This window comes from Moschus berezovskii, chromosome 8 (genome assembly GCF_049115385.1).
Source record: "Moschus berezovskii isolate FMDL1 chromosome 8, NW_MosBer_1.0, whole genome shotgun sequence".
In the NCBI taxonomy this organism is placed as follows: domain Eukaryota; kingdom Metazoa; phylum Chordata; class Mammalia; order Artiodactyla; family Moschidae; genus Moschus; species Moschus berezovskii.
This window is the reverse complement of record NC_142467.1, coordinates 105,988,311-106,012,593: the sequence shown is the minus strand read 5'-3', so window position 1 is coordinate 106,012,593 and position 24,283 is coordinate 105,988,311. Positions and strand designations below refer to the sequence as shown.

General features: G+C 49.3%; 1 protein-coding gene across 5 annotated transcripts in view; it reads left to right on the top strand.

Moving 5' to 3' along the window:
* Positions 1-24,283, top strand: part of CPAMD8 (C3 and PZP like alpha-2-macroglobulin domain containing 8) — a 101,143-nt gene that overhangs the window by 24,364 nt on the left and 52,496 nt on the right. For all 5 annotated transcript variants that reach the window (XR_016038114.1, XM_055430164.2, XM_088839146.1 and 2 more), the window contains 9 exons: positions 861-1,031; positions 3,945-4,073; positions 9,397-9,580; positions 10,991-11,163; positions 11,750-11,899; positions 12,272-12,433; positions 14,349-14,491; positions 18,002-18,064; positions 21,158-21,389. Coding sequence is in view for 4 of the 5 variants with exons in the window: in XM_055430164.2 (XP_055286139.2) it covers positions 861-1,031; positions 3,945-4,073; positions 9,397-9,580; positions 10,991-11,163; positions 11,750-11,899; positions 12,272-12,433; positions 14,349-14,491; positions 18,002-18,064; positions 21,158-21,389 (1,407 nt within the window). In the remaining variant the exon portion in view is untranslated. The remainder of the gene's footprint in view (positions 1-860; positions 1,032-3,944; positions 4,074-9,396; positions 9,581-10,990; positions 11,164-11,749; positions 11,900-12,271; positions 12,434-14,348; positions 14,492-18,001; positions 18,065-21,157; positions 21,390-24,283) is intronic.

The following is a 24,283-nucleotide window of genomic DNA, read 5'->3' as shown; positions in this document are numbered from 1 at the left end:
CTCTGCCTGCCTTTTCTACCTGCCAGAATGAGTGAGGTCTAAGAGTCACATGGAGATGTCTCCACCATGTTGCTTGCCCTATTCCTTCCTGGCAGTGGCACCAGGTGATTAAATGGCTGGTGATTTGTACCTTGTGACTTTTTTGCCAAGTCCAAGGTCATAAAAGCTTTCCCCTGTGTTATCTTCTAAGTATTTTATAGTTCTAACCATTACATTTAGGTCTCTGATTCATTTCAAGTTAATTTTGGCATATGGTGTGTGGTAGGGGTTCAGCTTTATTCTTTTGCATCTGGAGACCCAGTTGTCCCAGTTGAAGGAATTGTTGTTTTCCCATCGAATGGTCTTGGCACCCTTGTCAAAAGTCAATTGACTGTAATCCTTTTCTTTTGCAATGCCATGAGCCATGCGGGATTTTAGTCCCCTGACCAGGAATTGAACACGTGCCCCCCGCGGTGAGAGGGACAGTCCTAACCACTGAACCTGCCAGGGAATTCCCCTTCACATTTTGATCTTTTTTTAATAATCAGTTGACTATAGATGGGTGGACTTATTTCTGGACTGTCAATTCTAATTCATTGGTTTTCATATCTGTCCTCATAGGAGTTCCATCAAGTGCAGTGTCTTCACTACTGCACCTTTGTAGGAGGTTTTGAAATTGGATGTACGAGTTCTTGATTCTTTGATAGGATTGCTTTGGCTATTTGGGGCCCGTTACAATTTCCTGTGAATTTTAGCATCAAATTGTCGATTGCTGCAAGGGAGCTGGCTGGGATTCTGCCTGGGGATTGGGTCAAGTCTGTAGATCAGTTTGGGGGGTGTCACCAGCCTAACCATATTGACTCCTTGGTGACCCATTCCAGGTGGAGCTGTCCTACCCGGATGGTAGCCCGGCAGAGGGAGTGACTGTCCAGATCAGGGCAGAACTGACGCCGAAGGACAATATCTACACCGTGGAGTCTGTGTCCCAGGGTGGGCTGGTGGAGTTTGAAATCCCCTCCATCCCTATGTCAGCCCAGCATGTGTGGCTGGAGGTGGGTGAGTCACCTCGACCCTTGTCATTCAGCCAGCAGACGTGGTTTTGGCTCCTCCTCCAGGCCATGCTCAGGCACTGGGTCAGTGGTCTTGGGTCCTGCCCCTGTCCTGAGTGAGTTCACAGTCTGATGGGAGAGCTGGCCAGGGGGTCAGATAAACCAAACACCCCAGAGGGAGGCAGGATGCTGAGAAGGGGTCAGGGTGTCTGGCTACCCCCAAAGGATCTTCCCAGGTGGGCTCTTGACCAGGGAGGGGTTCAGCCAGGCTGCTTCCCAGAAGGTGGAACAATATATGCAGAGGCCCAGAGAACTGCAGTCGTAGTATAACTAGGTTCTGCAATGCCCAGCTGGCCGAGCCATTGCAGGAAGATATGGAGGAGGGAGCCGGTGGGGCTTCCCCTTACCTCAAGGGATTTTGGTTAGGGTCCACCCAGAAGGCAGTGTCACTGTTAGGTGGACTGAATGGTCTGATTTTTATAACCTCTCCCCACTCCAGAGGCCTTCCCAAATGGCTCTGTGGTAAAGAATCTGCCTGCCAATGCAGGAGACACAACGGTTCGATCCCTGGGTCAGGAAGATCCCCTGGAGGAGGAAATGGCAACTCACTCCAGTATGCTTGCCTGGGAAATCCTATGGACAGAGGAGTGTGGCTGGCTACAGTCCTTGGGGCTGCAGAGTTGGACATGACTGAACACGCACACACGCACACCCCACTCCAGTGTCCATAGTGGGGGTGGTGTCTGGGTGAGGTCACAGGTGGACAGGTGCGAGGCAATGATGGAGCTGTGGAGGTAGAATTGGCAGGACCTGGTGTCCCCTTGTCAGGGGTGGGGGGAGCAGGAGTAATAGAGAGGACGTTCCAGCCCTCGTCTCTATGGCTGATGGTGGGCATGGTGGCCCACGGACACTGGGGTGGTGGAGACAGGGGCAGCTGAGAATCAGTGTGTAGGTGGGAGCCAAGGACACTTGTGATCACTGTGTCCCCTGTGGGCAACATGTCCTTAAAGATTTTTAACAGCCAGAGGTTTCCAGTCTACCAACAGTTTTAACCAACTGGCTACAAATTTGGGGTTCCAGCTACCCCAAGACCTAACAAGTACAAATTTTTTAATGATTGAAAGATATCCCTTAATTTCTGTTAGTCTTTTAAGAATTAGGTAGCGGCAAAACCCCCAAATGACTCCAAATACTAGAATTAGCTGAATAATTTCGTCTCTCATAGATACATAACCAAAAATCAGCATTTCCCAAAAATGTCACTTTAATAGAAAGACAGTCTATTTCTGTGACCAAATACTGCCTAAGAAAAGGTCTTTAATTAATTATTTTCTTAAAAAGAAGGATGAATTTTAAACTTTACTTTTAGTTGACATGTATATGTTTCTCTCTCTATATATAATTGACATGTAACTTAGTCAGTGCAAGCATTCAGTGTAATGATTCAATATATGTATGAACTATGAAATGACACCACAGTGTGTCCAATTGCCATACATTGTTACACTTTTCTTTTTTCTTGTGATGAGAACCTATAAGATATGTGATTCTGCTAGTGGTAAAGAACCTGGCTGCCAATGCAGGAGATACAAGAGATGCAGGTTCAATCCCTGGGGGGGGAAGGTCCCTTGGAGGAGGAAATGGCAACCCACTCCAGTATTCTTGCCTGGAGAATCCATGGACGGAGGAGTCTGGCGGGCTACAGTCCATGGGGCCACAAAGAGTCAGGCACAACTGAGGTACTGGGCACACAAGATCTATTCTCTTAGCGACCTTCTCTATGTGCAAATGTATTTTTTATATAGCAAAATGATACAAGTTAGGACCAAGGAAAGAGAGATACACACACGTATAGGACGAGAGCCGGAGGGTCCCAAATTTATAGCTTTGTGTGCCGCCGTGTGAATCTGGGACACCTCACCCTCCCGGCAACACATACAGAAAGCACTGCCAATGTGGATGCTCACTCACCTTCAGGGTCCACAGCTTTTATTGGGATTTCATTATATAGGCCTGATTGATTTATCATTGGCCCCAAGACTGAACTCAGTCTCTAGCCATCTCCCTTCTCTTGAGGTCAACTTGATACCACATCACGTGCTAAGCCCCTACCCTCTAATCCCACGATCAGTCTTTCTGGCTTGGCTGTTCCCATCTTGAATTATCCTTAGCACACATTATCAGGACCCGCCGTGAGTAACAAAGACACTCCCATCTCTTGGGGAATCCCAGGGGTTTAGAGGCTACCTCCCAGTAACTGGGATGCAGGCAGGCCAGCTTCTTTATTCTGTGTCACACAAAGGTCTCAGACCCCCGCCCCCACCCCCCGCCCCATACCCTGCTTCTGGCATCTTACTTGTGTTAACTGCATTCTTCCAGCAGCAAGTGAAGGAAGCAGGTTGAAACTCCCAAAGGAGCAAAAGTAGTATAACTGTCGTCCCCTGGGGTGTTCAGAGAGGGGTCTGAGGGCTCCAGGTGGAGCTGCATCCAGAGCCCCGGGGATGCAGTCCAGCATGGCTGCCCCCTCTCCTGACTGCCATCTCCTCTATGCTCACTTCCGAAGCAGGCTGTACCCTCCGAGAAGCCCCTGGGGCTGCCGGCAAGCCCAGGACATGGGGGTCCTTAATGCGCCCGTGATGGAACTGCCTCTCAGTGGCCACGTGGGCCACCCACCCCTGACTGAGCCAGCCCCCAACACCCTGTGGCCAGCCTTTGACACTTGCTTCCTATGGAGATGGGAAAGAACGAACTAGGCACACAGGACTCCATTCTCTGAGAATTGGGGAGGGGCTTCTCCAGAGGGAAATGGGAGCATGAGAGGGTCTTGCTGCAGAGCAGGGCAGGTCGAAGCATCCCCAGGACCCCCCTTCCTACACCAAGCCTCCAAGCCTTGACCGAGTACCCTGTCTTCTTCAGACCAAGGTGACAGCACTGAGTGGAAGGCCCGTGGGGGCCCAGTACCTGCCCAGCTACCTCTCCCTGAGCAGTTGGTACTCCCCCAGCCAGTGCTACCTGCAGCTGCAGCCGCCCTCCCATCCCCTGCAGGTAAGGCTTTCAGGCGCGCGCTTCCCCAGGCAGGCGGGGCCCAGGAAGCAGGCTGCACGCATGCGCCTCCAGGGGACCTGCGCGCGCTTCTCCTCCCCTCTCTTTCCGCGCTGGTAACCACTAGTTTTTTCTCTGTCTATATGTGTTTCTGTTTTGTCATGTTCATTCATTCGTTTTAGTTTTTAGAGTCCATATATAATATAAGTGATAGACTTTGCCTGGTGGTTCAGACAGTAGAGAATCTGCCAGCGGTGCGGGAGACCTGGCTTAGATCTCTGGGTCGGGAAGATCCCCCAGAGAAGAAAATGGCAACCCACTCCAGTGTTCCTGCCTGGAGAATCCCGTGGACTGAGGAGTCTGGTGGGCTATGGTCCATGTGGTCACAAAGAGTTGGACATGACTTAAACGATTTAGCATGCACACACGCCTGCACGCGTGTTTTATAAAACACACTGTTAATGCTCCTAATTGAGAGCACAGAGGGCTGAGCCTGGCTGCTGTGGTGGTGTGGTGACAGGCTCGCCAGTACTGTGTCTTGTGGAAGCCACTTGATGATGGGGCTCCCAGACCCTACCAGCCCCGTAAACCTCTGACACTCCCTACCCTAGGGGTGCTGCCGAGATCTAAGTCTTCAAGGGGTCCCTGGGATGCAGCTCCAAGGACCTGAGGAGTTGGGGCTGCCTGTGCGCCAGGGCTGAGTGGCCCTCTGTGGGGGTTAAGAGAATGATAAACTCCACTGAGATCGTGCCCAACTTGGCTGAACACTCTGTTCTGGTTTTAATGCTGTTCAACCAGCGGTGCAGCGTGGGGAGGCTGGCATTGGCTGCCTTCCTGTGTGGGCGGGAAGGAGTCCTGTGTCCCAGCTGCCGGGCCCGTGTTCCCAGTAGGCAAGGACTTGGCAGGGCTGCTCAGACTTCCCCCTGGGAGGGACACCTCTGTCTTGCCTGAGTCAGATCAGCAGGCGCCCACTCTCCCTGTCCCAGACTGTTATTGAGGGGCCCTGAGTGTAAATTTGAGGCAAGAGTGGCTGTGCTTGGTCCAGTCCAGGCTGTGTCGGGGTCCTCTTCCATTTCTCCAGCACCAAGGGATGTGCAGCGAGGAGCTGCTCTGCAAGTGGGGGCTGTCACCCTAGTTTTTCAGGGTGATTCTCATGCCCTAGGGTTAGTTCATGAGAAGAAGAAAAAAGTTTGTGCTTTTTCCTTGTTTTTTTTCCAACATCTCAAACTGGAGCTGACTTTTGTCTGGGTGTCTTTATAAGGAAGATATTTACAAATTTAGAGAGAGATAGAAAAAATAGTATAATAACCATGTGCCTTCCACCTAGATTTATGAATTGATATTTTGCTCCATCTATCCACCCACCCATCCACTCACCCACCTATCCATCCATCCATCTGCTCACCCATCTATCCATCTGTCCACCCATCTGCACATCCTCTCATCTTCCCACCCACCCACCCATCCACACATCCATCCACCCACCCATCCACTCACCCACCCCATCTGCTCACCCATCTATCCATCTGTCTACCCATCCACCTGTCCTCTTATCTTCCCATCCACCCATCCATCCATCCATCTATCCATCCATCCACCCACCCACCCATTCACCCATCCATCCACCCATCCCTTCACTCACCCATTCATCATTTCTCTCCACTTTTTTTGGCTGCAGCATTTGAAAGTAAGTTACAAATATCTTGATACTTCCCTCTTAAATTCTTGAGTCTTAAAAATAAAGACATTCTTCAACCTGATTTTCAGTCATTCTATCTAAGAAAATTGTATTAACTCAATCATGTTATTTAATTCACGGCAATAGTCAGATTTTCCAAGGTGTCCTCAAGATACAGTTTGTCTATAGTGTGGATTCACACCCATGCTTGTTTGCATAGTCATGTGCAGCCATGTGTGAGTGTGCATGTGTATACATGCTTGTGTGTATTCACCTGTGTGTGTGTGTGTGTGTGTGCACGTATTTTATTCAGGATCAATTTCTATGTTGCATTTGCTCTTCTGTGTCTGTCATCACCCCTGAGCTGGAACCTTTTCATCACGTGACTTTTATAAAGAATCCAAGCCTGTGGTCTTGTAGATTATCCCACATTCTGAATGAGATGCAGGTTGAAGCACTGCTTTGGTAATATTACTATGTCCATGCTACTGTTGTCAGTTCTTTCAGAAGGCAGAGTTTTGGGCAGCCCCACCCTTGCTGAAGCTGATCTTATCCTCGGTTCCAGTCTGGTTCCTACCAGCTCTTTCCTTCCGTAGGCGAGGCTAATAAATAATCTTGGTGACACTGTGAGGCCCCTGCCACAGTGTTGTGACCCTCAGCAACCTTTCACCCAATGCTTTTTCCATCTTTTTTTGGAGTAGGGTGTGCCTTATGGCATGCAGGATCTTAGTTCCCCTTCCAGGGATCAAATCCATGCCTCCTGCAGAGGGGGCGCCCAGTCTTAACCATTGGACTGCCAAGGAAGTCCCGCCTTTAGCATCTTTGATGATTCTTGCGGTAATCAGTTATCACTTTGGGGCTTCATGGTAAAGATTCTGATTTATGCATTTATTACGATTCTTGCCTCCCTTTTGCACTTACTAGGTGGAGTTCCTCTGTAAAGAACTTTCTCCACCAGTATTTAAGTTGTGTGATTGTTTCTAGAGTGCCTGTCACCTTATATGCTTCTGAAAAAGTATCCACTGTGTCATACACGGTTACCGTCATACTCCTGTTTTTCTTCTTAAATTTTGAAATAACTTTAGACTTACAGAAGAGTTGCTCACACAGTGCAGAGAGTCCCTCTGTATCCTCCCTCGAGCTTCCCCTAGTGTTTTAAAGTTTTTAAGTGTTGCTTGCTTTTTGTTTCTGTGAGAGTAATTTGTATATTTTGGACACTCCACCCTTATCAGATATATGACATGAAAGCATGCCTCCCATTCTGTGGGTTGTCTTTTCACTTTCCTGATAGTGTCCTTTGATGCAACAGAGATTTTTTGCTTTTGGTGAAATCCAATTTGCTATTTTTCTTTTGTTGCTTTGCTTTTGGTGCCGATCTCAAAGACACCATTACCAAATCCAAGGTCATGAAAGGTTACCTCTATGCTTTCTTCTAAGAGTTTTATAGTTTTAGCTCTTACATTTAAGTCTTTGAACCGTTTGAGTTAATTTTTTTATATAGTGTGAGGGTAGGGTTCAACTTCATTCTTTTGCATTTGGAGATCTAGTTGTACTGGAATCATTTGTGGGAAAGACTATTCTTTCCTCATCAAATGATCTTGGCACCCTTGTTGAGAATCTGTTTGCCATAGATGATTATTTCTGGACTCTCAGTTCTGTCCTGTTGATCTGTATGTCTGTCGTTATGCCAGGACCACAGTGTCTTGAAGAAGATTTTTGAAATTGGCAAGTGTGAGTTGTACAACTTTGTTCTTTTTCCAGGATTGTTTTGGTTAATGCTGGATCCTTTGTGTTTCCATATGAATTTTAGAATCAGCCTTTGCATGTTGGCAAAAAAGGCCACTCACACTTCCTTCTAATGTTATCATCTCACGTACAAACCATGGTACAATTGTCAAAACCAAGAAATGAGCACTCGAGATGACTGTTGACTAAACTCTGGACTTTATTTTGATTTCCCTAGTTTCTCCAGGGATTTCTTTCTTTTTCTGGTCCAGGATCCCATGCAGGATCTTGCCTTGCACTTCCTCTCCTCCAGTCCTTGTCTTTCATGACCCTGACATTCTTGAAAGGTTCACTTTTCTTTCTGCTGTTCCAATTCCCCAAATCTGGCTGTGGGTGCACCTTTGGGCCAACTCCTTAAACAAGTAAGTTCTTTTCTTCAGTGGGAGGTAGAATGACATTTATTAACCACTCACAGTGAACAGGTTCAGTGTTGGGAATATTATATTCATTATTACATTTATCATCTCATTGGATCCTCAGGACCTTCTCTCCAGGAGATTTAACCTTATGTTACAGATGGGGAAACTGAGGATCAGAGAGGTGAAATGACTTACTCAAGGACCCACGGCAAGAACAATACTTAACACTCACCACCCCTCCTCTGAGCATTCAGGGTGGCCCAGATGTTTAGGGGAGAGTCATGAATTGTAAATCATAGAGCATAGGAGGGAACCTCTGGGGCAAAGACCCAGAGGAAGACTTCTCATGCAGCTTGTTGCCTCAGTGTTAGATATGGTCATACTCTAAGCCCTTGGGGAGGTCTCAGGACCTGGGAGACTTTGGCTGTAACACAAGGAATGAGGGCAGCTTGGAGGGTAAGAGTGGGGCTCTGGCTTCTGCCCTTTGGGGTTTGAATCCTCTTCCTACAACTCACTAATGTTGAGAGTGGACCAAACTTCAGTTTCCCCCTCTGGAAACTTGGGGATTATGATAGAACCCGGCTCATCAGTGTGTATCCAGTGGGAAGTTTCAGCCCACTGCCAGCACTTGCACCTGTGAGTTAGGGAATAGTCCCCAAGACCATCCCCCCACCTGACACCAATTGCTGAATTTGAGGGTCCTTAAATCACCTTCAGTTTCTTTAGTCTCTAGAGGGATTCACAGAATCTCTGAAAGCTGTCATACTCACAGTTACAGTTTAGTGCAGTGAATGATACAGATTAAAATCAGCCAAGGTAAGAGGATCATAAGGCAGGGGCCAGATGAGTTCTGAATGTGAACTTCCGGTTGTCCTCTCCCACAGAGTCAAGGATAGTGTTACTTTGCCAGTAATGTTGTGTGACTACATGCATGGTGCACTGACAACCAGGGATGCTCACCCGAGCCTCAGTGTCCAGGGTTTTAGTTGGGGGTCAGTCATATAGACATGGCTGACTACCTGCCTGGCTGGCCCCAGTCTTAATCCTTCCATAGGTCAAACTTATATAGTGTGGCCCAAGGTCCCCACCATAAATTATATTGTTGGTATCGGGTGTGGTCCCAGACCCTAGATAAACAAAGAATGATCAGGCAGAACATTTCAAGGCCTTCGAGATCAGTCCCAGGAGCAGTGGCCAAAGGCCAGACCTCTTTGGAGGCTGGGTTCAGTTACTGACTACACTGCCCTCGCTGAGAGCTTCATGCCCTTATGCCATTTCACCCACACCGCAACTCCATTTTCAGAGCATCAGCGGGGGTTGCTGTGATGATGCAGTCACAGCCAGGGACAGGTACTGAGCATTCTGCTCTGAGGCCAGTGCTCCTCCCCAGCTCTCCTGGCCTCCTTGTGGCCCCAGAGTGGCCTTCTCCCTAGGGTGAGCTGTGGCATTGGTGCTGTTCTGTGGGTGCCAGGCAGGGCTCCCCATGCTTGCCTGTCTCCCACAGGTTGGGGAGGATGCCTATTTCCCTGTGAAGTCCACGTGTCCCTGCAATTTCACCTTGTACTACGAGGTGGCTGCGAGGGGCAACATCGTGCTCTCAGGCCAGCAGCCTGCCCACGTCACCCATCAGAGAAGCAGGCGGGAAGCCCTGGAGAAACCCATTCGCTTAATGCACCTTTCTGAGACAGGTGAGCTCATCCACAGGCTGGAGGTTCCTGTTCTTCCTTCTGAACCGTTGAGACGGGGATGGGCATCCCAGCAGGGCATGGTAAGCAGAGTGCATCCAGGAGGGGAGCCTGCTTCAGGGTGAAGGACACAGACCCCAGGCAAGACTGGACTTGGACCAGGAGGGTGGGCAGTGACCAGCTGCTGGAGGCAGCTCCTCTTGAGGCTGCCATGGGCTGGGCCCCTGAGCAGGTCCACACTGTGCTATGCTGCCTTCTGCCAAGCCCCTTCTGCTTTTGCCCAGACTGATTCCCCATTAAGGAGTCCTTCTCCCCGCTTTCCTTGATGCCACGTGCTCCTCACGAGACCCATCTCCTCCCCTGGGTCTTCCCATCCCCCTCCTCTTCACAGCCTCCCTGCCCAAAGCAGGATCCCCAAACCAAGGACAGTGGACACTTGCAGGGTGTGCTTTGTGATGGGGGCCGTGCTGTGCACTCTAGGGGGGTGAGCAACATCCCTGGTCTCCACCCATTAGATACCAGTGGCGATCCTCCTACATGCAGTACGACAGCCTAAAATGTCTCCTGATATTGCCAATGTTTCTAGGGGGGAAAGTGACTCCTGGGTAAGAATAACTGAGATAGATGATGATAGATTGATAGATAGAACCATCAAGAGATAAATTGATAGATGGATGATAGAGTCATGGATGGATGAAAAAGTGAAAGTAAAAGTGAAAGTTGCTCTGTTGTGTCCCACTCTTTGTGACCCCATGGATGGATAAGTAGATAAATAGATTCATGTATAGAATCATCAATAGATAAACTGATAGATGGATGGACAGTCATGGATGGATGAATAGTTTCATGGATAGATAAATAGAATCATCAGTAGATAAATGGATAGATGGAAAGATAGATAAAGTCACGGATGGGTGAATGGATGGATGGATGGATAGACAGATGGTCGATAGGGAGACAGGCAGACAGAGTCTCTCTGATTCTAAGCCACTTCCTTACCCTCAGAACTACTATGTTTGGGGCCAGGTTATTCTCTGTGGAGCTGTTCTGTGCACTTCAGGGTGTTGAATAGCATCCCTGGCTCCTACCCACTAGATGCCAGTAATACCCCCAAGCTGTGACAACCGAAATTACCAAATGTCCTCTGGCGATCAGCATTGCCCTGGTTGAGAACCACTGGCCTGATCAGTGCATTTGATATTGTGCACCCACGTCCTCTTGGTTTATCATCCTTTCTGGGTGAAATAACAGGGAACGTGAGTATCCGTGGAGTACTTGCCCTGGGCCTGGCCTGGGCTGGCACCGCCTCATGCTGCACCCCATGGTAACCCCCATGGTAAAGCCGGGCAACTGGGGCATCGCTGGTCCTACTGTGAGATCCTGCATTTTCATATCTCTCCTCACTTATCTTAGAGCCTCCTCCAGCCCCAGCAACAGAGGTCAGCGTGTGCCTGACCTCTCTCCAGCTGGCCGTGACCCCCAGCATGGTCCCCCTTGGCCGCTTGCTGGTCTTCTACGTCAGAGAGAATGGAGAAGGGGTGGCTGACAGCCTCCAGTTTACTGTTGAGACCTTCTTTGAAAACCAGGTAGGGCACTGGGAACCAAACTGGGGGAGGGAGGGGAGGATAGGTAAGCATCATGGGGGCTGGAGGCTCCAGGGTGTCGAGGCTGGGGCGGACTGTGGACAGTCACCAATCAGACTCCAGGTGATGTGACAGGCAGCGCTTGTAAGGACTGTCCTACCTTCAGGCATAAAGGACATCTAAGTTGCATCTTGACTGGGAGATCCTCCAGAAGTCACCCAGATGGGATTGCATTCATACCCACAGGAAAAGTGGGCAGTTGCTCTCTGTCCCTCCTGGGCTCCAGACCTAAAGGACACCACTTATGTCCCCCAAACCTGGTTCAGCCTCCTGTGCCCTCACCATGCACCCTCCAAAACTGGCTGCAACATGTGCTCTTCCGCCACACGTCTCGCCTCCCCTCCCCACTCCCATCTTCTGCGCAGAATGTACTGGTTGTACCAGCCTAATTCTGGTCACCCAGCCCTCCGCCCTTGTCCTCACCTGGGTGGCAAAGCCAGGGTCCTGACTGTCCTTGGAGGGTGGAAAGGGTGGGTGGGTCTAGAGAGTTTGGCCAAGCTCCTGATTCTTCTGCTGTGTTTGGGTCCAGGTTTCACTGACATATTCAGCAAATGAGACCCAACCCGGGGAAATCATCGACCTGCGGCTCAAGGCTGCAAAGGGCAGCTGTGTGTGTGTTGCTGCAGTTGACAAGAGCGTTTACCTGCTCAGGTCTGGGTTTCGGCTGACTCCTGCCCAGGTGAACTGGGGCCCTCGGACGCTGCATTCTGGCACCTGCATGGAGGGCTCTTCCTTTTCATTAACTGAGCACAATCGATATAAACCCAGCTTCTCTCTCTCCGCTGGGTTCATTCTCAGCAAACCCCACCCCTGTTGTTGCTTGGGTGTAGTTGAAAGATCTTGGCGTCATATCCAATGTGACATTGTCCGGGTCCCGCCTCTGCAGCCCCAGGTTGCCCATCTTTAAAATGGGTTAATGCCCCAACTCCCATCTCCTCTGATTGGTCCCCAGTGGTCCACGTGAGAGGAGGTTGAGATGGGAGCATGCCAGACCAGCTGGGGTTGAAAAGAAATCCTCATTTGGCCACTCCCTGTTGTCTTCTGCCTGTAGGTTTTCCGGGAATTGGAAGATTATGATGTTTCTGATATCTTTGGGGTGTCCAGGGAGGATGGCCCCTTCTGGTGGACCGGGCTCATGGCCCGACGACGCCGGCGCTCCTCTGTCTTCCTGTGGCCCTGGGGCGTCACCAAGGATTCCGGGTTTGCCTTCGCTGTAAGGAGAGGTGGTTTTGAACCCCATCGTCCCCTTCGGAGCTCTTCTTCCTCTGAAACAAAGGGTCTCAGGGTACAGAGCTGGGTCAGGGTGGAAGTTTCCAAACTCTTGAGTGCTGCAGAATCTTTTTGATTCTCCCCAGTGGAAGCTTGGATGCAGACCTTCCCCATTTGCAAAACAGATGAGAGCAGAATGAGTGTTCATTGATAACCTCAACTTTGTTCTGGAGCAAACTAGAACATCGTTCTGGAGTGATGACCTTGAAAGTGCTTTGGTGGAAGGAAAATCTTCACAAGGGCTTCCCAGGTGGCGCTAGTGGTAAAGAACCCGCCTGCCAATGCAAGACACATAGAGATGTGAGTTTGATCCCTGGATCGGGAAGGTCTCCAGGAGGAGGAAATGGCAACCAACTTATTTTCTTCCCTGGAAAATTCATGGACAGAGGAGCCTGGCAGGCTTCAGTCCACAGGGTTGCAGAGTCGGACGCGACAGAAGCAGACTTTGCATGCGTGCAAACCTTCACGATGTGTATAGGTCCTGTGTTGTCAGCTGGCAGCCTCCCCCTTGCTGACATTTATAGCTCTCATCCATCCCCTTCCTTCCTGGCTCCAGGGACCAGGGAGCTGCTGGGGGTGCAGTATACCCAAGCGTCACTTCAGCCCACATGAGCATTCTGGTGGTCTCCCCTTGAATGCATGAGGGCACTTTTCATCCCCATTTTTAAATCACTTAAAAGGCATCCTTGGGAATTCATTGGTGGTCCAGTGGTTAGGACTCCAAACTTTCACTGGCAACAGCCCAGGTTTAATTCCTGGTTGGGGAACTAAGATCCTGCAAGCTGCATGGCACAGCCAAAAAAGAAAAAAAGACATCCTTTTCCTCCCATTTTTATTATGGAAAATTTTCAAAGATATAAAAAGTTGGATAAATTAGTAAACACCTGTAGATCCACCACCTTGGTGCCACAGTTAGCATTTTGCTGTATCAAATGCACGCGTGCATGTGTGCTCAGTTGCTGCAGTCATGTCTGACTCTTTGCAACCCTATAGACTGTAGGTCACCAGGCTCCTCTGTCCATGGAATTCTCCAGGAAAGAATATTGGAGTCAGTTGCCATGCCCTCCTCCAGAGGATCGTCCCAACCCAGAGATCTAATGGCATCTCCTGCACTGCCGGTGGTTTCTTTACTGCTGAGTTACCCGGGAAGCCCATTAAATATATACGTATATTGCAACAGTAATAATTGAAACTCACAGTCATTGGCTGTGGGTCTGGATTAGGCACTGTACCAATTGATTTTTTTTTTAACTGAGGTGAAATTCACATAGCAGACATTTAACCCATTTTAAAAAATTTATTCTTTCTTTATTTTTTGACTGTGCTGGGCATCACATGGGATCTTAGTTCCCTGACCAGGATTCGAACCTGTGCCCCACTGCACTGGAAGCACAGAGTCTTAACCACTGGACTGCCAGGGAAGCCACAATTAACCCATTTTAAAGTGAACAATTCAGCGGCATTTAGTACACTCACAGTGTTGTGCAAGCCAGCACCTCTGTCTAGCTGCAGAACATTTTCATCACCCCAAAAGGAGATCCCGTCTCTATCAGCAGTCACACCCTATCCACCCTCCCCGAGCCCTTGGCAACCACTGATCTGCCCATGGTTTTAGACAGTTCATATAAATGGAATCCTAAGAGATGTGGTCTTTTGAGCCTAGACCACAAACATTCTGACCCCAACTCTGTTGTGCCCTGGATGGTCACTTGGTCTCACGTCCCTCTTAGTCCGTGTCACCAAGCCTAGAGAGAAGACTGACGCCCCCAGGGTTACACAGCAGTGGTGTTGGGTCAGTGACTTCTGGAGCCACCATATCCACTTGCCCGTTGTGGGTCTGGGCATTGTCTGTTGCCTAGGAAACAGGACTGGTGGTGATGACAGACCTTGTGAGCCTAAACCACCGGCAGGATGGCGGCTTGTACACTGATGAGGCGGTCCCCGCCTTCCAGCCCCACTCAGGGAGCCTGATGGCCGCCGTGTCCTCCAGACAGCCCCCCAGGTAACTGCCATTACCTTGAGCAGGGTTGTCTAAACTCATGGTGACATTGAGGCTGGGTCATTTTCTGTGGTGGGCCATCCTGTGTACCATAGAGTCCTGAGCAGCATCCTTGATCTCCATCAACCAGATGCCAGTAACACCCCCCTTCTTCTGGGTGTGGCAACCCAAACCAGCTTCAGATGTTGTCCAGTGTCCCCAGGGGGCCAGAATCCTTACTGGCCCAGCAGGTGGGAGCACCAAGCACTTTGGCTCTCCCCGCATCCAGTTCTCGCCCCCACCCAGTTCTTGCCCCCACCCACGTGCTTGAGGTTGGGGGTTTGGAGGTGCAGAAGAGAAAAGAAGGTGTAGCGGGGGAGTAGATCTGCCTGGGGACAGAAGAATTGGGGCATTCCGAGACTCTGCTTAGAAAATCCTTTCTACTGCCCTTTCTCCCTCCCACCATTTCTGCCTTCCTTTACTTCCTCTGTCTTTCCGTTTCCCCTCTGACTCTTTATCTTTTGGAGTTAGACACCAAAGTAAATAATTTTCAGCCTTTTTTAACTCAAGCATTTAAGCCTTTTGAAGGTTATGACTTTTCCTCAGAGTATTGCTTTGGCTGCATCTAAATTGTGCTAGGAAGTGTTTCCATTATTGCTGGGTTCCAAATAGGTTGTAACTTGTGGAACAGTTACCTTTTCGAGCTGTGACTTGCCCAGATATGTTTTCAATTTTAAAGTAATTTTAAAAATTACTACCTTTATGTGTTTTATAAATGTGGGTCAGATGGGCAGTGTGGCCAACAAACATTGTCTGTATGATATCCCTTGTGGCCCACAAACGTGGTCTGTGTGTTATCCATTGCCTGGCTTTTATTTTAGAGACTGGCTGTATGGTCAGTTTTTGTAAATGCTCACATCTACTTGAAAAGAATACCCAAGCCCCTGTCATTGGGTATAGGAGTCTCTGTGTGTGCTTTTGACGGTGGTACCCAAATCCTCCATATCCTTGTTCATGTTCGTTTCCCTGTTTGTTTGCTAACTTATCAGTTACTGAGAGAAAAGAGTTCACATCTCCTCCTCGGCTTTGTGGCTTTGTCCCATGTCTCATGGCAGCTTTGTTTCCTGGGAGGCGATGTTTCCTCTTCTCTCGTGTCCCTGCCTCTGTATCCCTCAGATGTTCCTCCATCACTACTGTCTTCCTTCCCACCTTCTTTGTTCTCTCTGCCTCTCCCACTGGCTCCTCAACTCCAGGTCGCAGCCAGCCAACTAGGGAAGGGAGAGGGTGTTTTGAAGACCTTGCCCCCTCTCTCTCCTTCTGGATGTAAGGGTGCATAAGCTGGGAAGGGGAGGCAGGCCTTGGATGTACCCTCTCTTGCCAGCTTATCCAATGAGGGGCACAGAACCAAGCGGGCCAGGGATGGGGTCTGGTGGTCATCAGTGCCTCAGTAACTGGGTCTCTTTGGAGACCTTGAGGGTGGCACCCAGACTCCTCAGTCCTTGCTGTGAGCCACAAGTGACCCAGAGGATCTGCCCTGGGGAGGGGGCTTGGCTATCCATGATAGTCTTCTTCTTTCAAACCCTTCCTGCCCCAGTCCCAAATCCTTGGGAAGGACTGAGCCTTCCCAATCCCCTAGCCTCCTCTGCAGTGGTTCCTGGGTACCTGAACCCTCCAGCTTCTTCCTACCTGAGTCACACATTTAGCGGGAGTGTGATAACTCTATGAGAGTCCTAGTTTTCAAATTCCACATCATGGCATGGACAGGTCAGGCTCCCCCTACAGTATGCTGGAGGCACATAAAGGCATTTCCAAGATGTGGTTGAATGAGGGAGGTGGAATATTGACCCGTGGGCATCCCTCAGCCAGACACTTCTCTGGGAACCTGGAGCCTCCCATGTGTATGCCTCTCGAGAACTTTGCCTGGAGTGGGTCTACAAGCAGCCTCTAAACCCCAAACCACAAAGGCAATTGTAAATTCCAGTGCAGAAAGGCATAATAAAGGCCTTAAAAAGCAAGTGTCTGTGCCTTTTTGTAATTGGATAATGCATCCTTTTTGGAGAAGGGAATGGCAGCCCACTCTAGTATTCTTGCCTGGAGAATCCCATGGACAGAGGAGCCTGGCCGGGTACAGTCCATGGGGTCGCAAAGAGTCAGACATGACTGAGTGACTAGCACACACAATGCATCCTTATTCTGAAGACAAGGTATTTTTCTTAATCATATGCATGTGGTTAAACTTTTTTCAAAGAGTATGAAAGGGTGTATCCTCCTTTCCTTTCTAAGAGGCAAAAATGGTTACTAATTCCTTAAATATCCTTCTAGAAATTTTGTGTGTAGATTTGTTGTTCAGTCATCAAGTCGTGTCTGACTCTCTGAAACCCCACGGACGGCAGTACACCAGGCTTCCCGGCCCTCCACTGTCTCCTGGAGTTTGCGCAAGTTCATGTCCGTTGAGTCGGTGATGCTATCTAGCCATCTCATCCGCTGCTGCCCTCTTCTATAGCATCAGGGTCTTTTCCAATGTGTATACATAGGACTTTAACAAAAAGCACACAACGGGAGAATACTGTTCTCTACCTTCCTTTCTTAAGTCAACAGTAAACCTTAGAGACCATTCTGCATCCGTACATATATGCTTACCTCACCCCTTCTCACTGACAGGTAACATTCTGTTGTGTGAATGTACTATCGTTTGGTTAACCAAGTGCCCCGTCGATGAAGATTCCGGCTGTCAGCTAATGCTCACAGTGCTGCAGTTAACCACACTGTCTTTGCACATGTGTCTGTGGTTAATTTCAGTGTTCATCCCTCAGAGAGGCAACTGCAAGTTGAAAGGGATATGAGCATTTTTAATCTTGAGAAGGTTTGCCAAATGTCAAGTAGGGCTTGTTAATATTATTTTTTTAAAGAATAGGACAGTCCCTGAGGAATGTGGGCTCTGAGGCTTCTGAGGATAAACCAAGAATGAAAGCATGTGAAAAAGAATACACACACACACACACATATATAACTGAATCACTTGATGTACATCAGAATCTAAATGTACACAGCATTGTAAATCAACTCTCCTTTAATTAAAAAAAAAAACTAAAAAAATGAAAGTACAGAGGAAGTGGGGAAGAGGGAGGAGTTCCATGTAGTGATGCAGAAAAACATGGCAAACCCAGGGAGGGAAATTAACAAAGGAGAGGACTCGGGGTGGTCCCTGTGGCCCTTCTTACCTTCTAAGTTCAGGGTGTGAGGTGACACTGTCGTTTTAACAAGACTCTGCCAAGCCTTCGACGCCTTACTTTTCTAGCTGTATTCAAGTAGAATGTTGATTAAAGTTCTGCCAGGTGAAAGAATTAACGTGTCAAGTCCTTGTAGAATGCTAACCTTTCCAGGTAAGATAGTTAAATAAACTGTGTAGCATATTAACATGTTGGGTAAGAGAATGAACATATTATAGCCTAATCAAGTAGAATGTTAATTTACCAAGTAACAGAATTAAAGTTATGGAACTTTAATCATTTCTTTTTAAAAAATTTTTCGTAGAGCGGAGAAGAGGAAAAGGACGTTCTTCCCTGAAACATGGGTTTGGCACTGTCTCAACATCAGGTACAGTAAGATTTCTTTTCCTTCACCGCCTTTGTGGGCTGACTCAAAGGTACTCATGAAAGATTGTTCCCAGTGGGTTTGCCTGGAGATCGGACACCAACATCTGAGTAAGCCATTGGGCATCCTTTTCTAACACATAAAACGCAAAGCTATGAAGTCAGCCCCAAATCCCAGTGCAGCCTCAGACATCTGCCCATGAAATATGAAATGCGAGGGCTTCGTGCCTCTTACAACTCCCTCTTGGGGTAACTCTATCCACTGTGTTTATATAACGAGCTCATTAAAATGATTACAGTTCCCTGAAACATGAACTCAGTTCCACCCACCTACCCCCCTCCTCACTCCTCAGGGGACTTGGGCTCCTGCCCGCCAAACAGGCTGCTTTTCTCAGCACATTTCCTTTCTACATTGTTTTCTCTTTTCATTTCCCTTGAAGCAGCAGCGCTGTGCCAAATTCTTGCCAGTTGCAATTGGCTTTTTTCTTTCAGTGTTTAGTGTCAGAACACCAATGACACTAAGCATTTTCTTTCAATGCTTAGTGTCAGAAGGTAGTGGTGACCTGCCCTGGGAAACCAGTTAGGCATGAAAGTTCAGACCCCGGGGTCCAGTGGGGGGTCCAGTGGGTGGACCTACTGCTGAGCTGGGGTCCCTTTCTCAGCATGCAATGCCATGGCACATGCTTAGCACAGAACCAAGCACACACTCGGGCGTTTCTCGGGCTGCCCTCACTGATGTGTGTGTCCCCATTATGGGCAATCTTCCCTGCTGGTCAGAACAGATGCTGATTTTTTTTTTTAAGTTTTTATTATTGTTATTTATTTTTATTTTTGGCTGGGTCTTTGCTGCTGCGAGAGGGTTACTCTCTAGTCGCAGTGCAAGCTTCTCGTTGCGACAGCTTCTCTTGTTGCACAATGCCGGCTCCAGGTGCTCGGACTCAGTAGTTGTGGTACATGAGCTTAGTTGCCCCATGGCATGTGGGATCTTCCCGAACTAGGGATCTACCCCAAGTAGGGCTCAAACCTATGTTCCCTGAAATTGGCAGGCGGATTCTTACCCATTGGACCACCAGGGAAGCCCAGGTTGCTGATTATTGCATTTTGTAACGGGAGTCCATATTTAAGATGTGCTGTCTGTCCATCATCAGAGATGTACAGAAAGTAGAAATGTATCTACTTTCTGTGTGCAGGGTGATGTGTCAGGCACTGAGTAGTGTTTTGGTGCCAAGAATGGCACCTTGAAGAAAACAGATTGAGTCCCCTCCCTCATAGAATTTCTGTTTTATGCCCTTAAAGCCTTCATGTTTCAGTAGGGCCAGTGTTCTCATGGAGAGCTGGGACCGGGGCTTGGGAGAATGTGGAGGGACCCTTCAGGGAAGCTGGAGAGACTTGCAGGGCAGGTGGAGCCCAAGCTGAATCCCACAGGATAAACAAGAAAGGAGTAAAGGCGTCCAGGAGGTGGGACCCATGTGGGCAAGAGTTGGGGCATCAGAGAGGCAGAAGGGGCTAAGAGGAGGAGGCAGGGAGTGTGAAGGCCGAGTGGGCTGTGATGGTAGGTGTGGAGGGCCCCAGAGCGTTGCTGGGAGGCATTTGGCATTTGAGGCGTTCTCTCTCCCTCTGTTGGCTTGAGCAAGGCTGAGTCGGGGAGTGTGGATCTGAGACTGAGGAGGAGGTTCTTGCTGGGCCCAGGCAAGGATTGGTTAGCTCTTTTTTTTTTTTTTTTCTAATTTTTAAAATTTGTAAAATAACATTAACATAAGATTTACCATCTTAACTGTTTTCAGGGGTATGGCTCAGTGGCGTTAAGAGCATTAAAGTCATTGTTACCGTTACCAGCACCACCCCCCAAACGCTTCTCATCTTGCACACTGAAACTATGTGCCCATTAAACATAACTCCCATCCCTCCCTCCGTCCAGGCCCTGGCATCCTCTCTTCTTTTTGTCCCTGTGAATCTTCCTGCTCGGACCTCATAGACGTGGAATCGTGTGTTGGTCCTTTTGCGTCTGGTTCATTTCACTTAGCGTGACGTTCTCAAAGTGCCTCCACACTGTGGCATGCGTCAAACTTTCCTTTCTTCTTAAGGCTGAATGACATTCCACTGTATGGATGGACCCTGTTAAAAAAAAAAAAAATTTTTTTATGGTCTCACTGTGCACCTTGTGGGATCTTAGTTCCCCAGCTGGGTGTGGGACCTGGGCTCCCCACAGTGGAAGCCCAGAATCTTGACCGCGGGACCATCAGGGAAGTTGCTGGGTGGACCACACTTTGTGCATCCATTCAGCCTTTGGTTAACACTTAGGCTGCTTCCACCTTTTGGTTATTATGAATAATCCTGCTTTGAATATTGGTGTGCAAATATTACTTCGAGACCCTGTTTTCAGTTCCTTGGGGTATATACCCAGAAGTGGAGTTGCTGGATCTTATGGTAATTATGTATTTAATATTTTGAGAAATCACCATATGGGTTTCCACATGGTTGCACCATTTGACATTCCCACCAGCAGTGCACGAGAGTTCTTATAATGTTGTAGAGAATTTACCAGTGAAGCCATCACATCCAGTGCTTCCCTTTTTGGGGAGATTTTGATCACTGATTCACTCTCCTTAGTCCCAGGTGCAGCTTTTGCAGTGGTCTCGGCAGGCTTGAAAAATCACACAAACAGGGAGCAGGACTCCACAGGAGAGTATGGGACAAGGAAGCCAGGCCAGGAAGTGTGGATGTTCCGCAGGGTGGGTACATGGGTGGGCTGCTGGCTGGCACTCGGCATGCACAGAACTGTTGGCTAAGACCATCCGGAGCTGATGAAAGTTCTTCCAAATGGAAGACGCTGAGCTTGAATTGTTGCCATGGTGACACCTGTGACCCCCACAGAGGCAAGGATAGATGCCCAGATCCTGCAGGGCAGTGTCCCATCACCCAGTGAGGCCACCTGGGTCAAGCTTCTGGGAAGGGGATGGAGAGTGCAGGTAGAGGAGAGAGGAACAGCCAGACGTCTCCCTGAAACCCAAGGCCATGTTGCTGGACTCCTCAGTTCCCACTGGGCTGCTGCAGCACAGCCCCGGATAACAGCTCATGGTTGCCCTTCTTTCCACAGTGATCCGTCTGGCGAGGAGACCCTCAGCGTGCAGGTCCCTGACTCCATCACCAGCTGGGTGGGCGAGGCGGTGGGTCTGTCCCCCGGGAGGGGCCTGGGCATTGCTGAGCCCACTCTGCTGAAGACCTTCAAGCCTTTCTTCATAGACTTCACGCTGCCTCCCTTCGTGGTCCGTGGGGAACAGGCCAAGATCCCACTCAGCATCTACAACTACATGGACACCTGTGCTGAGGTACCAAAGCCACCCTCCATATACAGCCTTTCCTGCTGCCAGTTGGCGGGGGAGGCGGGAAGGGGGCGCTATCCCTGATGTCAGGAGGCAGGGAGAGCTGTGGTCCTTTTTAAGGGGATGGGTTTGAGGGGCACAGTACCTGAGATGTTGGATAGGCAGGGGGAGGTGGAGTCATCTCGGAGGGCTATGGGGTTAGCATCTGTGATATTAGCGAAGCAGGGGCTGGATGGATCAGGTCCTGCTTCACCCGCCGTCTAAGCTTGGGCAGGTTGTGGGTGGGAGTGCATGGTGGGGTTGGAGGTTGAGAGATGAGATGGAGCCACTGTCCTTGACTCCGGGCCCCTCAGGGCTTTGGGGGGATGAGTGTCATATGCAATGACACAGAGTCATGGGTCAGCAAACCTTCTCTGTAGAGGGCTACTGCTACTGCTGCTGCTAAGTCACTTCAGTCGTGTCCGACTCTGTGTGACCCCATAGACGGCAGCCCATCAGGCTCCCCCGTCCCTGGGATTCTCCAGGCAAGAACACTGGAGTGGGTTGCCATTTCCTTCTCCAATGTGTGAAAGTGAAAAGTGAAAGTGAAGTCGCTCAGTCATGTCTGACTCGTAGCGACCCCATGGGCTGCAGCCTACCAGGCTCCTCCGTCCATGGGATTTTCTAGGCAAGAGTACTGGAGTGGCTTGCCATTGCCTTCTCCGCTGTAGAGGGCTAGATAGTAAATATTTCAATCTTTTCCAGTCAGAGGGTCCCTGTTGCAGTTGCTCAACTTGGCTATTGTGCAGGAAGGCAGTCACAGATAACACGCCCATGAATGGGCCTGGCCGTGTTCCCATAAATCTTTATTTCTGGATACTCAAATTTTTGAGTTTCATTTAACTTTCATGCATCACAGAATGTAATTTTTAAAAATTTCTTCATTTGGCTGTGTTGGGTCTTAGTTGCCATATGCAGGGTCTTCATTGCATTGTGTGGGATCTTTTATTGCAGCGAATGGACTCTGTAGTTGTGTGCTAGGCTGCTTCTCAGCATATGGGATCTTAGGTCCCTGACCAGGGGTCGAACCCACGTCCCCTGCATTGCAACATGCTTGTGTGTATGTGTGCTCACTTATGGCTGACTCTGTGACCCCATGGACTATAGCCCACCAGGCTCCTCTGTCCATGGAATTTCCCAGGCAAGAATACTGGAGTGGGTTGCCATTTCCTACTCCAGGGGATCTTCCCCACCCAGGGATTAAACCTATGTCTCTGGCATCTCCTGCATTGGCAGGAGGATTCTTTCCAACTAGTACCACCTGGAAACTCAGGTGGATTCTTAAACACTGCACCACCATTCTTTTTTTTTTAAGTTTCCCTTCTTCATCCCAATCATTAAAAAAAGTAAAAAAAAAAAAAAGGTAAAAACCATTAGCTCCCTGGCCTTACAGAAACAGGTGATGGATTGGATTTAGTTCGGGTTGTGGGCTTCCCAGGTGGGGCCAGTGGTAACAAACCCATCTGCCACTTCAGGAGACATAACAGACATGGGCTCAATCCCTGGGTTGGGAAGATCCCTGGAGGAGGGCATGGCAGCCCGCCCCAGTATTCTTGCCTGGAGAATCCCCACGGACAGAGGAGCCTGTAGGCTGCAGTCCATGGGGTCACAGAGAGTCAGACTTGACTGAAGCATGCACACACGTGCTGACCCCAGCACAGAAGTGAGGAATCCTGGTGGCCCCCAGAGCATGCACCCTGAATCTCAGTTTCTACTGAAAAAAACTGAATGACCTTGTCCACGTTATTCCACCTGTTGGTGTGTCGGTTTCTACAGACTTCAAGCAGACAGGAGTCTTGAGGGTGGTTAGAGGGGTAAATGGGTCAGTCCATATAGCTGCTGCTGCCGCCGCCGCCAAGTCACTTCAGTCGTGTCTGACTCTGTGCGACCCGATAGACGGCAGCCCACCAGGCTCCCCCGTCCCTGGGATTCTCCAGGCAAGAACACTGGAGTGGGTTGCCGTATAGCTGCTGAGAATGGTGACTGTGGGTGTCGCACGGACCTTGTTGGTGCTATTCCAACTCTTGGGGTCCCAGGGCCTGCAGGGTGTGTACAGTGGTGGGGAAGTTGACTCCTTCTCAGAGGAGGTGGAAAGGGTACTGCATCAGTTTCTTGTGGCCGCTGTAACAAAGTAGGAGAAACTGGGCGGCTTAAAACAATGGGAATGTATTCTCTCACAGTTCTGGAGGCTGGAGTTCAACGTCAAGGCTCTGAGGGATGGTCTGTCCCTGAGCTCTCTCCTGGCTTCTGGGAGTTGCCCACAGTCCTCGGCGTTCTCTTAGCTTGTGCTGGCCTTGTTCCAGTCTCTGCCTCAGTCTTCCCATGGCCTTCTTCTCGCTGTGTATCTTTACGTCACCTTCCTTCTCTGCACAGACTCTGTGTCCAAATTCCCTCTTAGAAGAGCCCCTGTCTTGCTGGATTAGAAAAAGTGAAAGTGTTGGTTGCCCAGTTGTATCCGACTCTCTTCAGCCCCCTGGACTGTAGCCTGCCAGGCTCCTCTGCCCGTGGAATTCTTCAGGCAACAATACTGGAGTGGGTTGCCATTCCCTTCTCCGGGGGATCTTCCCGATCCAGGGATCGAACCTCGGTCTCCCGCACTGCAGGCTTGATGCAGTGACCTCCTTGGAACTTGATGACATCTGCTGAGACCGTAGTTCCTAATGAGGTCACATTTACAGGTACCAAGGTTAGTACTTCAACATACTTTTTAAAAAGAAAATTTAAATTTACTTATTTGGCAGTGCCAGGTCTTAGCTGCAACATGAAGGGTCTTTCTCTTGTGGCATGTGGGTTCTTTGGGCTTCCCTGGTGGCTCGGTGATAAAGAATCTGCCTGCCAATGCAGGAGATATCAGAGACTCG